At 37.8% G+C, this 18,684-nt stretch overlaps 1 protein-coding gene across 2 annotated transcripts; it reads left to right on the top strand.

Moving 5' to 3' along the window:
- Nucleotides 1-967: 967 nt before the first annotated feature.
- RCN2 (reticulocalbin 2) lies at nucleotides 968-16,517 on the top strand. Of its 2 annotated transcripts, none has more exons than XM_027572290.1 (7): nucleotides 968-1,295; nucleotides 1,688-1,793; nucleotides 4,478-4,674; nucleotides 10,228-10,341; nucleotides 14,048-14,144; nucleotides 15,019-15,158; nucleotides 15,686-16,517. In XM_027572290.1, exons 1-7 carry the CDS (start codon nucleotides 1,152-1,154, stop codon nucleotides 15,836-15,838), a joined length of 951 nt encoding a protein of 316 aa, XP_027428091.1. In that variant the 5' UTR covers nucleotides 968-1,151; the 3' UTR covers nucleotides 15,839-16,517. The 2 variants fall into 2 exon arrangements, with proteins under 2 accessions (XP_027428091.1, XP_027428090.1); XM_027572289.1 differs by having other exon boundaries at nucleotides 15,016-15,158.
- The last annotated feature ends 2,167 nt before the right edge of the window (nucleotides 16,518-18,684 follow it).

Here is an 18,684-nt window from a genome sequence, read left to right as displayed (position 1 = left end):
TGCCCACTCAGTTTTTCAGTTTGGAACAGGATTCTTACTCCCAATCCAAATAGAAGCTGTGAGAAGAGAAAGAGGACCCAGAAAGCCTTTTCTTCTGTGTGAAAAGGCTTGATCCTAAGTGGAGCAATCAATGAAAGAAAAGGGCTCAAGCTGCAGCCTGCAAATTTCTTTGGGTTTAGTGTGCTCAGGATGAGGTACAGAAATTACATAGACCTGCAGACAGACATGGCATAGAAGCCACGAGTATATGCATTCTATCCATAAAGGTTTTCCTGGGTACTTGCTAAGCTATTCCTTCTGTACAATCATCTGCTTTTCTACCCACATGGATGTAAGCTCATATTTATTTACACTTTACTCTATGTGGCAGCTACTGTTCTAAACGCATTATATTATTTAATCTTCACAACTCTTTAAGGTCATCTTATTACTATGCCCATTTTATAAATAAGCAAACAGGTTTTCAAGGGCCAAGTAACTTGGCCAAGGTCACAGAACTTGTAAGTCACGAAATTGAGCCTCAGATAAAAATACCTGGCTTCGGTAGCTGGGTTTGTTGGTCCTGCTCTGGTGAAATAAATAAGTAGGCATACACTGAAGACTGGGAAATGCATACTGTAGGTTGGTTCCTCAAGGCAAACATTTTTCTAGGTACCATATTTTTTTTTTCACCCAAATCTGCAGCCTTTCTCATTGATGCAAGCCGGATGGACACATGGACTGGACAGAGAATTTCTGGCAGTAAGAAGGGGAAGAGACAGGGCGGGAGAAAGGTGGGGGCATGTTTTCGAGGGGGGGCAGAGAAAGGCGCCCGCTAGCACCGAGGAGCTGCTGGGCCCGCAGCGGCCCGCCACATCGCCGCGGCCCGCCCCCAGCGCCGTGCGGCCCAATCAGTGGCGCGGCCTGGCGCCCCGCCCCTCCGCCGGGGCCATATAGGCCTCCGCCTGGCCAACCCCCTCACCGCAGTAGTCGCTCGCGCGCCGAGCTGCGCGACTCCGAGGAACGGCGGCCACCGCCCCCTGCGCGTCGCGTTCCCTCCTCCCCACGTACGCCGCGCCGCCAGTCTTCAGCCACCCGCGGAGCGCAGCCGCCGGCCTGAGCCCCCGCCCGCCTACTTCCTCGCCTCTGTGTGTCAGCCGCGGGCCGGAGCGATGCGGCTGGGCCCGAGGCCCGCGGCGCTGGGGCTGCTGCTGCTGTGCGCTGCGGTAGCCAGCGCCGGGGACGCCGAGGAGCTGCACTACCCGCAGGGCGAGCACCGCAGCGACTACGACCGTGAGGCGCTGCTGGGCGGCCAGGTGAGGTGGCCAGGCCCGGGGCTGGGAGGGCCCGGCCTCGAACCGCGGCTGCCGCGGGCTTTGTCCCGGGACAAAGAGGGGCGGCTAGGCGAGGCCTGGCCCGGGCGGCCTGACAATGGGGTCCGGGCGGGGCGCCGCTCACTCTCTGGGGGACCCCGCGGCCTCTACGCCTGAGGAAATAGCGCGGCCCGGGAGCCGGATCCCTTCCACCCTCCCGACACGGGGCATGGTCACTGAGGGTGTGTAGGAGGCAAGGGCCTTGGAGAGCAGGTGTGGGTCACCCCAAAAACCCTGGGCAGAGAAGGCTTCTGGTAGCCTTATTTTTTTTCCACCATTTTGCCCCACTGATAGTAATGCTTTATCCCTCTGTGTATCGCTTACCCCCCCCGAAGGAAGAAGTCGATGAATATGTTAAACTCTCCCCCGAAGAGCAACACAAAAGACTGAAGTCAATCATAAAGAAAATTGACTTGGACTCAGATGGCTTTCTCACGGAAAGTAAGGACGTCCTACACAACTAACAATGGAGAAGTCCCTTTGTAGGAGACAGAAACACGAACATTTAAGCAGGGCTGTCTGTTGCGTGTAGATTGCTAGTGTTGCAACAAATGAGAGTGTACTGTGCGAAGGGGAAAAAAGGACATGCTGAGTAGGTTGAGTAGGTTTATATCTGAAAATCTTTAGATATAGGTCCCAAGTAAAAATCAGGACTTTCTCCAGTAATATATAAACATCGTTGACTCAGTCGATATGTGCAAGTCATACATTGAACAAACACTGTATTCTTCATAAGACTTTTATCAGTGTCAACAATATGTCAGAAACCTTCTTATGGCATGACATGATTTATTGCTCTTTTGATATGTGTTTCATTAGGAATTTAAGGATTTGCACCTTTTTTTTAAGTAGAAAAAGACCTATTGCATGTGAATTTATGATAATCACAAATTATTACAGCTGGTAGGGGTCTTAGAATCATCTTGTCCACCTCTCTGTAGAGCTGAAGATCCTGAAGTCCAGAGGGGTAAGTGCCTTTCTAAAATGAGTGGCAAAGCCAGGACTAGAATCCAAATTTCTTGCTCTTAATTCAGCTTTTAATATCCTTCACTTAAAAAAAAAAAGTCTGAGGGGCACCTGACTGGCTCAGTTGGTGGAGCATGCAATTCTTGATCTCTGGATCATGAGTACAAGCCCCAGGTTGGATGTAGAGCTTACTTTAAAAAAAAAAAAAAAATCTGAGTGCTCTTAGGTAGTTTCTCCAGTCAGAAATGAAATGCACAGAATATTAAAAGAATATTCAGTTGCTTTGCAACTGTCTCTCCTCATTGCTTAATTCAAGTGGTGAACCGTATCAACTTTCCAAGTTGATCTTCCAAAAAAATTCAGGAGATATTTTGCTATAACTCTTACACTTAAATAAGGACTGAAGTTGCTGGAGAGAGAACTGCAAACTAATTGGTAAATTTAAGATGCATTGTCAGTAAAATTGGTGCCCTCAGGAATATTAAGATTTTGGTTTCTCTAAATAAAAACAAAAGCTTTAGACTGTAGTTGTCCACTAAGAATAGGTCTGTCCATCTTTGGTTACCCTAGCAAGCACACAGAAAAAATTGATTTGGAAGACTGTGGTACCTGTCTGTAAGGGCCTGTAAATATTCAAATATTTAATAGTAAACTTTAAAAAATTTTAAAGTTAAAAGGAACTTAGTTCAAATCTTGATTTTACATATGAGAAAAAAACTTGAGAGGGCAAACTTACCTGTTACGAAAGAACTGAAGTGTGAACCCATGTTTCTGGCCCCTTTTCCATTCTGTATTCTATTATGTGACGATGATCTCTTTAAATAAACCAGAAGAAACCCTCATTGTACTTGCAGGACCCTTCAGAGAAGTTTGCTAATTTGCACTTTAAAGTCCAGGACTGGACTCAGGTTCTTGAAAGAGAACAAAATTCAGTGGAAGGAGTTTGGACTTTGGAGCTAAACATAGGTTTGAATCTGGATTCTGCTACTTACCAGCTGTGAGTCCTCAATTCCAAAGGGCAATTTCTTGAACTGTAAAATAGATTAGATTAGAAATGGAAATGGAAAATGATAAGAATTGCCTTGTTTTGAAGATCAGAGACAACATATGTTGTCTGATATATAATAATTGTTCAGTACATGGTTGCTATAATAATTGTAATTCTGCCTTAATTTAGAGTTTCAGGAGAGACAAAGTGTCTTTACTTTTCTATTCACCTGACCTCCCCCAGACCAATAAAGGGGTACCACTCTTTAAACCAAATGGTGTGTTACCTTTAAACCAAATGCTGTACTCTTGCTATCCTTGCAAATATTCATGTTCTTCTCCCTACGACCTTTTTTCCATAATGCAGTGTAGTAAATATCTCTGAATAGATTTTTTTAAAGTTGACCTGAATGTGGACATTAGAGATTTAGAAACTTTCCCCCATGTCTTCAGGTACCAAAACAGAGCTATTGCAAGAAGGGCTTAAGTCATAAATGCTACCCATAACTTTTGTTAAAATTTTCTCCAGAAGTTTTATGATGGTTGAAGGACATATACTGTAACAATGTTTCTCAAACTTCAGTCACTTGAATACATTTTCACAATTTAGGTCCTAGCTACTTACCATCTATTATTTCCTTAATATGGTTTTGATTCAACTCAACATAAAATTTATTTTAAAGGTAAACTTTATATTACTTTCATAAATGGAAAACACTTTTCTAATACATATTAGAATAAATAGGTCATTATTAACGTATTTGTACCTCTTGAGAGATCTGTGATAGTTAGCAAACATTATCTGCAATTTTGTGGATGATAATTTTTAAAAGTCAAGTACTATTTTGGCCAAGTGGTAATTCATTTAACAAATAACTGATTGAGCCAGGTACTTTCTAGGCATTTAGAGTACCTCAATGAACAAAACATACCCAAACTCTACTCAAAGAGTTTGCATTCTATTTGGATCACATATTGTTATATTCTTGGACTCCAAACCACTCTCACACCTTCTACTCCTATTTCTATGGATACAACTGGGCTAGTTCTCATTCAGTATTTGAAAACACTCAAGATTTTTGTTTTCTTTTAGAGAAAGTTTAGAAATCTTCACTTCTGTAAATATCACAATTATTGTCAATATTCATTTGTGTTCTGGGAAATTCTCACAGGCGAACTCAGTTCATGGATTCAGATGTCTTTTAAACATTATGCTATGCAAGAAGCAAAACAACAGTTTGTTGAATATGACAAAAACAGTGATGGTAGTGTGTCATGGCATGAATACAACATTCAGATGTATGATCGTGTGATCGACTTTGATGAGAATGCTGCTCTGGATGATGCAGAAGAGGAGTCTTTTAGGCAGGTGAGTACCAGTGCGCAAGTTGTTCCTTTTGATCATATCAGTTCACTTTTCCTTCCTGCGTGAATGAGCACAAGAGGGCCTGAGCTCATAGACTGGGGTTGCCTTGTTCTCTGGGCAGTCACCTGTTCCACTTCACTGGTCATTTTGATGATTTCCTTTCTAGCCAGATTTTGACTTCTTATTCTGCACTACCTAAATTATCCTTGCATCTGTTTTTCTCAGCGGCATCATTTGTCCTCATTTCGAGTTGCTTTTTAGTGTATTTTGAATACATATCTCAATATTTTATTTTTTGTTATTGAACTGTTTTATATCATAGTTATTAAGAATATAGAGGCCCATTCCCATTTTTAAACAGATAGTTTTATATAAAATAATACAAAATTTTTTAAATTGTAATAAAATACACATAAAATTTAACCATTTTTAAGTGTGCAGTTCCGTAGTGTTAAGTACCTTCACACTGTTACACAACCCATCTCCAGAACTCTTTTCACCTTGCAAAACAAATTCTAAATCCATTAAACAACTCCCCATTCCTTCGCCTATAGGCCCCTGGCAACCACCATTCTACTTTCTTTCTCTGAATTTGACTCTTCTTGGTACCTCATATAAGTGGAATCATACATATTTTTGTCTTTTTGTGAGTAGCTTACTTCACTTAACATAATGTTCTCATAATGTTGTAATGTGTGTGACAATTTCCTTTTTAAGACTGAGTAATATTTTATTGTGTGTATATACCACACTTTGTTTATCCATCTACTGATGGATACATGGGTTGCTTCAACTTTTTGGCTGTTGTGAATAATGCTGCTATGAACATGGTTGTACAAATACCTCTTTGAGACCTGCTTTTAATTCTTTTGGGTATATGCCCCAAAATGGAATTGCTCGATCATATAGTAATTCTATTTTTAATTTTTTGAGGAACTGTCATATGGTCTTCCATAGATGCTGTACCATTTAAAATAACTCATTTTTGAAGATTTAGTATCACTATGAGTTTTGTAGATTCTCATGGTTTAATTTGTCAAAATTAAAAGATGTCTTGTTCTAATGCTTCTAAAGCAAGAGGTGAGGAAGACCATTTTTATTTAGGAATTAATAAGAACTTTTAGTAATTTGTAGGAACTTTTCAAGACAAAGGACTATAAGCTTAAGAAATTGCTATTTCAATACTTCTGTATTTCAAAGGTAATTATAAAGACGTTTTATATTTAAATAAAGATTTTATTTTATTTATTTTAGAGAGAGAGAGAGCATGTGGGGAAAGGGAGGGAGAGGGACAAGCAGACTCCCCCTGAGAGCAGAGCCTGATTCAAGGCTGAACTCAAGATTCAGATGCTTAACTGACTGAGCCACCCAAGCACCCCATTATAAGGACTTTTTTTTTAAAGATATGTTTTTATATGTGGAAAAAAACAAAACTAAACACCTTGTAGCAAACTGTTATTCCCAAAATACTAGTCAAGAGTGCTTGGAAAACATTTGAGCCTCTTCTATTCCTTTACTTATCCCATTGTGGGTATCTACCTTTTAGTTTTTGTTGTGGCCATATTTATCATTGTACATGCTGTTTATTTTAGAATCATATTGGCCACTTGAACTCTATAAGGCCATCACTAACACAAAGTGGATTGCTTTTTCTGCTAATGATTATGCATATGCTCTGCATATGCCACCACTGTAGAGTTTAAGGGCTTCAGCCTTGGAGCCAATCTGCCCAGCTTCACATCCAGCTGTATAATTTAACAGTTGTGTAGTTGTGGGTAAGTTATTAAACTTCCTTATGCCTTAGTTTCCTCATATCAAAAAAATGAGGATAATAGTATGGAGAAATAGTAATATATTTATTATACTATACTATTAAATATACTATTGTAGCAGTTGGGCTGGTAAACAGTTCTCTGTTGATTTAAGAGAATATTGTTGAAGAAAGCATGTGTGATTCACATAGGTTTATATTTAATATTTAGTACAGAATTAGCTTTTTAAAATTGTTGAAGCATTGGTTATATCAGTTTTAGATTAGTTAAGATTCCTTTTCACTTTTTTCCTCCTTATTTGGGTCTTCATCTTACAGCAGACTGAAGAGAGTGGAAATCAGTCTTTTTACTACTTAGTGCTAAAAAAGAAACAAATGATAATGAGATTTGGGATTTGTCTGTCTAGAGATATCCTGTAGGAATTAATTAATCTTAAAAGCACCATTCGAGTTCTGTGACTTTTCTAAAACCAAACCATGGTATGATAGTATGACTTCCCTGCTAAGTAACAAGAGAAGTTAAATACAGTATTTAAAAATCTTACTAGAAAAAAAAAATAAATAATAAAATCTTACTAGAATCAGATTATAATTGTGTCCTTTTTTTTTTCCTTTTGGCACCCAAAAAATTTAATGATATCCCATCAAAACAGAAATATGTGTGTTTGGTTTCTTGAGTCTGTATTCTTGGGTGGGTGTGATTAGTAACAGATGGTGGTGTTGCAAAGAAAATACTCACTTTGAAGAGATACAGGACTCATTAATATAAACTGCTTTTGAACAGTTTTTGTTTTAAAAAAAGTGTCTGGTTCTAATACTGTGTTCACCACCCAGGTACTCAGTACATGTTGATTATAAGACTGTACTTTTTAAGAATGAATTAGATAGATCTTAATAGTGTTAAGGAATTGATGGATCCCTAAAATGAACACTTCTCAATGGGAGTCCTATTGGTTATTCTCTGACAACCCAGGAATATCCCTACATGAGATATTATCTCATGTCTCTCTTCATGTCTCTACATGAAGTCCTAATCATAATGCTTTATTAGAATTTGATATAAACCCCCTAAAATTGGACGTGGGGTATAAAGATGAACCCAGAAACTTCTGCATTATTCTTAAAAAAGCAAGGATGAAGAATGAATCAGTCTTAATCAAAGTTACAGACTTAACATTATACCATAACTAACCAACAAAAGTAATTGGATACCTAAATAAAATAAATTTTTTCTATATGGAAGCCTATTAACAACAACAACAACAAAGGGGTACCTGGGTGGCCTATTCAGTTAAGCTTCTAACTCTTGCTTTCAGCTCAGGTCATGATTTCAGGGTCTTGAGATGGAGCCCCCTGTCAAACTCTGCACTCAGCCAGGAGTCTGCTTGAGATCCTCTCTTCCTCTCCTTCTGCTCCCCCCCCATACTTTCTCTCAAATAAATAAATCTTAAGATAAAATTCAGGCATCAGTGCTCGCTTCGGCAGCACATATACTAAAATTCAGGCATCAAATTTTTTTTTTTCATAAGTTTCCATGTAGAAAATGGAGATAACCTGTAGTAAGGACCCTCTTGTGCTGTGAAATGCCTGAAAAAGCATTTCTTTATGTAATGATGAACAATTATAGTCAGCACTTTTAAGCAGGATAATTAAAGTTTAGGAACCTACCTGGCAAAAAGTTCAGTTGGTGTAACTTCCAAAGCCAGCTGCTGAATGTGCATGTTCAAGCAATATTTATTTATGTAAGATATAATCTGGTATGTGGCTAATGAGAATTTTTAAGACCTAGATTTTCTGGTATCACACATTATGTATTTCCTCATGTAAAATCATTAGTCTACCAAAAGATGGCAGATTTGTGCTTCACAGGTTTCTGTTACAATATGAAAATAAATGATTATGGTTGTTTTCTACCTTTTTACTACTGTATGTAGCACTTTCTGTTCTCCACTGGAATATGGTATTTTTACACAGAAGAAAAAAAGTGTGCTGAGGTTTTATGAAACTGACAGCCTTTTTTGTTATCTTTTGCCATTTTGGAAAAACAGTCTTTCTGTGTATTGGCTTCTTTAATTTGAGTTGCTCTTAAATTATTTTCTTCAAATGACCATGAATAAAACTGCTTTTTAAAATCTCATTATTTAATCTTATTTTAAAAATCTGAGAAATGTGAACCAGAAAACTACTTTCCTTAATTTTTTTTAAAAACAATCTGAGCTTGCTGAAAGAGATCCTTTCTTTCCATAGGCAAATTTGGCCAAATTCAGCTCCCACTGCTGAAACATGGACATTTTGCTCCAAACTGAAGGGTTCTTTCATAAGGAAATCTAAGCACTTAGTATTTTGAATAGTGGTTTATTCAAAAAGAACTTGATGGACTCAACGAAGTATCTCAAATTCTTGTTTTTCTACCTCTCCCCGTGTTAAACCCCTGAACATCAAGTGTAAATTATTTGGTCTAGTTATCTGAAATTAAGAAACATGAAGTTAAAAGCAGCTATTTGGAAACAAGTTTGTTGTTGTTGTTGTTGTTTTTCTGTCATGATTTGGTAAGAATAACTGGCTAATGGAAATGGATGGTTTAAAAGATGAATTCTTTGGGGGAAGAAGTGAGCCTCTCCACTGTAAATCAGTCATTGTAAAAGAAGTAGTGTTCAGTAAATGATGGCCACCTAACTTCTATTCTAGAAAACTGAAAAGAGCATTTCTTTTCAACAGTGAGACACATAAATTAAAAGCTCCTAAAATATTTGAAATTGTGTGTTTTTAAATGTGCTGTTTAATACATGTAGTTTATAGAGAGTTTTTCCCAGAAATACTCAAAATGGAATTTATGCAGGATTAGCAATATAGCACTATTGGCTTCCAAGGCTCTTGATTACAGAATTACCTTTGAAAAATGCATTAAAAGCAGCCTTGTCCCTAATAGCTACTATTTGATTTACTACTTGAGCATACTTTACAAAAAGAGAAAAAGGAAGATTTATTTAACCTCAAAATAGGTCCACTTCAGCTTTTGATATTTATGCCTGAACATACGTAATTATTAGCACTATAAAGAGACTACCAAGAATAGACTTCCAAATATTAGATACATATACCAAAAGTATTCTCACATGAGGACTGTTTTTCTGAAACCTGTTAACATTTTTGCAGAGTCATTCCAAGGACCAGAAACAATTTGATAATGGAATATCAAGAATTAACACATAGTCTGAATTTATTGCTTTTTGGGCATTCAAAACAGCTGAGATTGTTAGAGTGTGCAGTACTATAGAAGAACAGGGAGGATCAGAGTCCAACCTATTTTAGCTATATTTCTGACATCCCTCTCAATAAATCATTTACTTTCCGTTCTCTATCAGTAATAATAATATGTAACATGTGATGTATTATAGTTTTTAAATGCTCAGGTTTACTAATTGCTTGATAGGGGTCCTCATCCCAATTGCTTAATAGAGAGTTTTATCCCGACTTTATAGTTGAGAAAACCAGAGAGGGTAAGCAATTTGCCCTAAGTTAAGCAAAATGCCCTTGCCACAACTGGTAAGTGGCATTGCTGGAATTCAGATCTGCATCTCTGACTCTAGAGTCTGTCTCTCTATTGCTTCTCATAAATGTTTGTGATTTTTCTAACCTACCTTCAAGAGAACGATGTGAAGGAAGATAAGATAATGTATGAGAATGTACTTCAGATTTCACATAGTATGTAATTTTCAAAGTATGTATAATGATGTTTCCATGTGGGTGAGATCTTAATCATGTTCAATGTTTAATTTTCAAAGCTTCATTTAAAGGACAAGAAGCGATTTGAGAAAGCAAACCAAGATGCAGGTCCTGGTTTGAATCTTGAAGAATTTATTGCTTTTGAGCATCCTGAAGAAGTTGATTATATGACGGTAAGGAAGAAAAGTTTTAAGAGAGTTCTTGAGGGACCAAAACTTTAAAACCTGTTTTTTTCTAAGTCATTAAAATGAATTGTATGGGGCAACTGGAATTTTTTTTTAATTTTTATTGTTATGTTAATCACCATATATTACATCATTAGTTTTTGATGTAGTGTTCCATGATTCATTGTTTGTGCATAACACCCAGTGCTCCACGCAGAACGTGCCCTCTTTAATACCCATCACCAGGCTAACCCATCCTCCTACATTCCTCCCCTCTAGAACCCTCAGTTTGTTTTTCGGGGCAACTGGAATTTTAAGAGACAGCAAGATCCAAAGTTCTCCCCACTTAAGATAGGGGTGGAAAATGGTTTCTGGTGGTGGGGGGAGGGGTGCTGATGAGAAGGTAGAAGGTATATCTCCATCATATGGAGGAAGAAGGTAAATCTTCCTGGCTGTTTTCTCCCGCACAGCCACATTACCTTCATTTCCTTCCTTTTTGTAGCTTTCAGACTTTTCTCTGTTTTCCAGTATTAGTAACATCAGTATTTCCTGTTTAGTTTACAACATCACTTGCAAAAACTTTGCCTCTGGGAAAACTTACCACCTTTGGATCCCTTTTCATAGGATTTTGGGGGGTGATGAAGCTGCTACTGACTAATGTGTTTACAGCAAGAGGCAAAATGAGTCCTCCTCTCATCCCTTTAGTACTCAAAAGAAGTACCAGTACTTCAGAATTTTTGTTGAACTCTAGATTTAAGTCAACAAACATTGATTAAGTCCCTACTATGACTTGGCAAGCTTCTTGAGAAGAGAAACTGTCATGTTGGAGAGTAAAGACTAATACAATAAATAGCTTTGTAGAAAATAGACTAAATATTTATATTAAGGTTTATTGTCTAGCCTCAGCCTCTAGCTGTGTGGCTTGGTTCTCTGGATATTTCAGGGAGGGAAGATACAGCTTTATGTTAAATGGGTCATGGTTAGAAGCTGCTGCCTTTGAATAAAAAGGCTGCAGATAACATTTTTCTCCATAGTTCAGTGGCAAGATATGACTGTTGCCACCACTTTTGCCATTGAGGCTTCTGGCTTCTCACTTGGCACAAAATACACAACCTAATTTTAGAACAGTGCAGAGAACAATTTGTTCAAGTGCCAAAATTAAGTTGAGACAAGCTAATTGCACCCTACCTAGCATGGCAGGCAGAGCATGATGGATATTGATTATCTGGGGAATTAAGGAATAATTGACTTGAAGACTGGGGAGGGGAATGACCAGTGAAAGCAATGAAATAATTTAGGCATACCGTGCTCTGGCCCGAGAGCACGAGGTGGCAATGGCATGAAATGAATATGAACATCGTTTTGAAGGAAGCACAAGCAGGAATGTTGACTGACTAAATAAGTATGAGAAGAGAAAGGAAGAGTCAGAGATGACTCTGAGGTTTTGAGCTTGTGTAAAATGATTAAAATGGTAGTACCTTTGACAGAATGGGGTGTGTCAGGATGGGAAAGGATGTTCTTTGATTGTGCCGAGTTGGAGTTGATTGCAGCACATAAGAGGTGTGACCATAAAGTGGTGTCTCATTTAGAGCAGCTTCATTAATTCGTATTTACCTTAATTTGTTTTGGTGAATCACTTTTTCATTTAAGGATATATTTGATAAAGGAAAAGGCAGGGTGCAAGATCAACTAGGTGATTTTGATTTAGATTAAAAGTTAGAATTTAGAGAAACTTTCATTCATAAAGTTCCAAAATTTATTTTAACCATGGCAACATTATTGAAATAAGTCTGTTGTTTCCCAAGAGGATTACTTGAATGGAAGAATAGTCATTTTAATCAGGGATTCTTAACTTATCTTGGATCAAGACTCCTTTAAAAATAAGGAGCAGTAGGGGCACCTGGTTGACTCAGTAGGTTAAGCATCCGACTCTTGATTTCAGCTCAGGTGATAATCTCAGGGTTGTGAGATCGAGCATAGCGCCCAGCTCGCACTGGGTGTGGAGCCTGCTGAAGAGTCTCCCTGTCCCCCTCCCCCCACACCCCTCCTTCCTCGCAGTCACGTGTGTGCACACGCGCACTAGCTCTCTCACAAAAATAATAAATAAAAATAAGCAATCTATGGACTCTGTCCCAGAAAAATCACATATGCTCATATACACAAAATATGGGATAATAATTTCAGGAGATTCTCAGATTCTCTAAAAGTAATTTTTGGATCTCTGGTTAAGATCCCGATTTCTATATATAAAATCTGTAACATTTGATTTTTTAAAAACTAACAACTTGTATTTAAGTGTTATTTCATACAGATATAAAGGAGGCCCTTGGGTTTGGCTAGAATTGGAGACTTTTGAGAATATATTTTCATTACAGTTGTGATGCTAGAATCCAGGTTGAAAGGTATTTGGGTGGCAGCAGGTAGTGAGGAAATGAGAATAATAAACGTAACCTATAAGAGACCTGGCATGGGAGAAAAGAAACCAGGATGGCAATTAAAGCGTGCAGGGGACTTGAATGTGTTTAAAGGCATAGAAGAAGGAGCTAACAGAGAAGAGAGTGGAGCCTTAGGAGAGGCCAGAGTTAAAAATGAAAGAAAGCACTCAGGAAATGAGAAAGGATGGGATCTAGGAAGACTGTTCAGGGCTTCACTCTAGAGAAGGGGGAAAGATAATTTTAATTCTTGAGATTGAAGGGAAGGATGAGAGGAATAGGCATAAAAATAGAGGTAATTAAAGGGGAGAATGCAATGCTGGTGAACAGGCATTTCAGAAGCCTTTGTACCTTGTTTGGAAAAATGGGTGGGTCTTTGCCAAGAGCGTATTTGGAGAGTGTTTTGGTAAGACTCAAAGTGGAGTTTTCAAAAAACAGCTTTAGAGTATATGTTAGGGAAACTGAGGCAGAGACAGACTTCCAAGCTGCAGTGAAAGCCCACTGAAATGGGAAAAAATTAATTTATAAGGATTAGGTTTGTATTTCTGTTTCTCTTTCTTTTAGACTTTATGATTCTGAAATAAAGGAGAACGTGATGTGGGTCTCCTGTGCAGGGTGGAGACTGGCAAAGTAAGAAAAGGTAGAAGATACAGGAAGGTAATAAGAGAAGAACTGAAATAGCTGGCCATTAAGCAGGTCATCTTGGGTCCAGTATAACTAGAAATCATGTAATCTTGGGGTTAGAGAGGACTGGTTGATAAGCCATGATAAGAAAGAGGAACAGATTTGGGGCAGTTTGGGGTGGGTGGGGTAGATTTGGTGAAAGAGGAAGCAGGGAGGTGTAGGTTTATGGGGCCTGGCACCTTTGCTTTAGATCTGGAGGCAGTTCTGGGCAGAGGGATCCAAGATAAGGGTTCTTTTAGGGTTGTTAATGGACTGGAGGGAAAGTGGAGTTAAGGAAGAGCAGGGTAGTAGGAGGTGTCCTTTTGGAGAAGGAGGGAAACATGCAGAAAATAGGAGTTTGAGTTTAGTGCCGAGGTTGTTTAGGAGGGTAAAGCGGAGTTCTTGCTAGTAGAAGCTTAAAGATGTTGAATTTAAAGCTACTCAGTACTTGTGGTTTTATTCCTGCCTCTAAATTCCACTGTTTAGAAAGATTGTCTTGCAAGAATGGACAACAAAAATGATTATTCCTAAAGAAGTTCTATACTGGAATAGATTCAGGTGGTGGTGGGAAAATTTTGTGACAAATTGTTTTATTTTGTTTTTTTATGAACATGCAATAGGAATTTGTCATTCAAGAGGCTTTAGAAGAACATGACAAAAATGGTGATGGATTTGTTAGTTTGGAAGAATTTCTTGGTGACTATAGGCGGGATCCAAGTAAGTACCCTGGGTGTGTGGAAGGAGGGAAAAAAGCATGGAATTAAAGAAGAAAGGAATTGAGAGACAGTCTTGCTCATTGAGAGCTGTGTTTGACAGAGGAAAATGGTACAAGAAAGAGGTGCGCCTGATTTCTCCTTGTTCTCCCAAGTTAGATACAATACAAGCAAAACAGAAGGACTCACAGCTTACGTGAGAACATGGTCTCGCTCACTTTTAGTTCCACGTCCGGATTCAAAGATTTTTCTTCCTTTTCAAACAAATAATGTCATTCTCAATTCAAATGGGCAAGAAAGTAAAGGTTGATATTTTTAAACAAAATCCTGTACCTTTGCATAGATCTTAAAAGAGAAAATACTGGTGTAGAAGGTGTCTTACTGAGTGTTTGAAATTTGAGGAGTTTGCATATGCAGCTTTTTCTATTCACGGCTGTCTTTTCAGACAGAATTGTTGCTGAAAAGCATCACTTCCTGTGAATTTCACTTTAAAATTACACATGGTATTACTTGCTAAGCACATGTAGGAAGCTTTATATAGTCACACGATGTACATAAAAACATTACCCAGCTCAACTGTGGGAAAACTAGATAGCAGTTAACAGACTTACTAGTTTGTGATAATACACATCGATTTAAAAACTCTGAGCATCGATTTAAAAACACTTAAGTCTAAAAACTTAAGTGTCACTTTGGAAAATCATATAGTGTATACTTATGTCAGGACTTGTCAGATAAGTAGATCTGTTTCATTGGGCTTCCTTTACGTAGTAAGCTTTAAGTTCATTTCCTTTATTCTAGGGACGTACCAAACTTCTTATTGGATACATGTTACATTCTTGTGATATTTATTGTGTTTTATTTTTGCCATTAAGCAGCAAATGAAGATCCAGAGTGGATACTGGTTGAGAAGGATAGATTCTTGAACGATTATGACAAAGATACTGATGGCAGGCTTGACCCCCAAGAGCTATTGTCTTGGGTAGTACCCAATAATCAGGGCATTGCACAAGAAGAGGTGAGTGTTACAGAATGACTATATATACCCTTTTTTCTCCCCCAAATTAGGTGCTAGTGATAGGAAAGGAAGTTCAAAGCCTTAAGCTGAAGAAAGAAGTATTAGAGTTGATTGTTTAGGATCTGTGCATTGCTATTTCTTGACTGAAATCTGTGAGCTGTTTTTAGATTGTCGGGGAGACAAGGAAGTTAAGATTATATCATGTATTAATTTGACCGCACAGTGAATTGAATAATTAAAGTTTATAATTTACCTAGCGGGGCCCAAAGTGGGTTACGTTAATTTGGCTTAACCTTGAGATATCCTAAATAGGAGTTAAGTAGGGAGGAGGCAGAACCTAGCAGAAATTAAGAAAGAAGATAATGAGAAAAGCATAGACAGCCCTGGTTATAATATGTAATATTTTGAGATACTCAGACAGTAATGAGTACTTGGCATACCTGAATGATTTTGACAAATCAAATCACATCAAAACGTGAACATCTTGCTGAAAATACTTACTATACTTGATTTATTTTGTTTTAAAGGCTCTTCACCTAATTGATGAAATGGATTTGAATAGTGACAGAAAGCTCTCGGAAGCAGAGATTCTGGAGAACCAGGACTTGTTTCTTACCAGTGAAGCTACAGATTATGGCAGACAGCTTCATGATGAATATTTCTATCATGATGAGCTTTAATCCCTGGGTAGATCTGAATAGAATACTGTCTTCTTTTATACCTTGTTACCAGCTTTACTTTTGTGATAAAATATTGATGTTATATTTTACACTCAAGTCTTACCACAATCAAAATGATCTTAAATGTAGATTGTAATTTTGGCCTTTTAGAAGAAAAATGAAACAAAACCTGGTATTTATTTCAAAATGTATTGAAGAAATAAAACAATATTGTGCCATATGACAAAATCCTAAATATTCCATCTGTTTAGTACTGTATTGTGGGATATTTGAGTTCTCTTTCCATACTTGAAAAAATGGAGGATTTTAGAGATGCCTGAACAATGTTATTTAAATAGTATGTGACTGAGCTATCAATTTTTCTTTTGTTTTAAGTAGATTTAACTTGGGAACTGACAGAAAAGACATTGTTTTTAGATTTAGCATTTTGTTTTAAAACCTTTAAAGGAACCTTTAGAAAGGACTTATACCTCACATTTTAATGTTGAGAAGTTCTGCTTACTTTTAAAATGGTTTCTATAAAGGGTTTTATTGTATGAAATAGAACTTTATATTTTTGCATATATATAGATAGTAATTATATTTAATGTGTAACTATAGCATTATGGTGTGTGGAATTTGACATTGTCCAGAACTCTTCATTTTTGACTGATTAAAAATGAAATGTCCTATCTTTTTATATGTTTGTTTTTCTTTGATCTCCCAGATAAACCTAGAATTTAGAATAGGTTTTGTTGAATTATACATTATCTTACCTTATCCATTCCTATATTTGGGTAGTGAGTGTTCTCCAACCTTGAATTATTCTTGCTGCATATTATTATTTTGGTTTTTTTTCCTTTTTGATAAAAGAATCATGTTACAATTGAATGTATACCTGACATATTTCAGTTGCTGTTGTAACAAATGTGGTCTTGCTGATTGGTGCTAGAAATGATCATAAGAATTACACAGGCTGGGGGCGCTCAGTCGGTTGAGCATCTGCCTTCAGCTCAGGTCATAATCTCAGGGTCCTGGGTTCAAGCCCCATGTCAGACTCACCGCTCCACAGGGAGTCTGCTTCTCCCTCTCTGTCCGTCCCCCACCCCTGCTCATGCCCTCTCTCTCCTCTCAAATAAATAAATAAAATCTTAAAAAATTACACAGGTTGAAATCAGCAGTAGAACTGGTTAGTTATCAGTGGTAGAGCTCAGTATCTGTTATACTAAAAGTAAAATCATACTTGGTAAGTATTTATCTATACCTAAATGATCAGTTTTAACCTTATTCTGGAGATCAATTTATTTACCTTTGGGGGGAATAAGAAAAGTAAGAAGATGAGGAATTTGAGTTTTCCTAGCCCTTACCCACAGTTTTTTCTTTCTTTTTTAAAAAATTACTTTGATTTGTGGGGGAAGAGTTCAGCTACGTTATCTGTTAATCTTTTCCCAGACTAAAGTTGTGTCCTCTATGGAACACATAGCATTCCGGGGGCTTCACGAGGCCTTAATGAATATTTGGGAAAACCTGAAGCTCTTTTCTGATAGAATTGACAGCATCTGCCTCCCTCTCTCCCGTCCCCATCTGTGCTGATGTGAATTATGAATGCAAGGTGTAAACTTTTATACCATACTGATAGCTCGCTTAACTTGGTATCTACAGTACAAGATTTTCATTTCAACCTACAACACCTACCTGGTCACAGCAGTTTAAGAATTAAAGATATACCATTATCACTCACTCATCACTTGTCAGCCTTACTGAAATTGGGATATTTGGAATAACTAGTTTGCTTAGCATGATAACTATTTGTTTTTATTACTAGATTCTTCAAAATCTATACCAGAATTATAGATAATCAGATACGGATTTTATTTTCATCTTAATGAGTTAAGAATTAGCATTCTACATTAAGCCTTGATTATGCAGATATAAGAATTTTGGTGACATTAGAAGAACATCTGTTCTTTCATTCCTGGCAAGAAGAAAATTACATTTTCTAGCCCCCTTACAGGTAGACAATAGCTACTTCTGACGAGTTAAAAATGAGTGGCAGTAGTGTGTTGTCACTGCCAGACTGGGCCAGTGACAAACCCATTTTCTTTGCCATGGCATTGTAGAGAAGGCCTCAGTTGACAACGGTGGGTCCGCAAGATCCAAGAGGACTTGATTTCTGAGTGACCACATGGAGGTCAGCTGGACCCTCTGGACTTTGCATGATCAAAAAATAAACTTTTACTATGTTAAGCCGCTGAGATTGTGTGTGTGTGTGTGTGTGTGTGTGTGTGTGTGTGTGTGTGTGTGTGTGTGTGTGTGTAGCCGCTGAGATTGTGTGTGTGTGTGTGTGTGTGTGTGTGTGTGTGTGTGTGTGTGTGTGTGTAGCCACTGAGATTTGGAGGAAGGGGAGGTGTATAACCACAGCAGAGCCTAGCTTATCCTGTGTGTGTGTGTGTGTGTGTGTGTGTGTAGCCACTGAGATTTGGAGGAAGGGGAGGTGTATAACCACAGCAGAGCCTAGCTTATCCTGAGTGAAGATGTAGTATTAAACAGTTGGCTCTTACAAGCATACAGAGAAAAAGAATTGTCTGCTTGAAAAGTTTCTGTATCTTCTGCTAAGTCAAACTAGAAAAATTTATTTTTAAGGCTTTTTTTAATTTTAATTTTAATAAACCTTAAAAATAAAGCTTTTTATTTTTATTTTGATAGAATTTAAATTTATCCTTATAACATGAGAGTAAAAATAGAATGTGGCTTTCTGAATTGTTGGCTGATCCTGGCTAAAGAACATAATCACTTCCATTGTTTGACTGCAGGTACTACTTCACAATGGAAAAGTGGACTTGTACAAATCAATGCATATGTGGTTC

Source organism: Zalophus californianus, chromosome 6 (assembly GCF_009762305.2).
Source record: "Zalophus californianus isolate mZalCal1 chromosome 6, mZalCal1.pri.v2, whole genome shotgun sequence".
NCBI classification, from domain to species: Eukaryota; Metazoa; Chordata; class Mammalia; order Carnivora; family Otariidae; genus Zalophus; species Zalophus californianus.
This window is presented reverse-complemented; position numbering and strand designations above follow the sequence as displayed.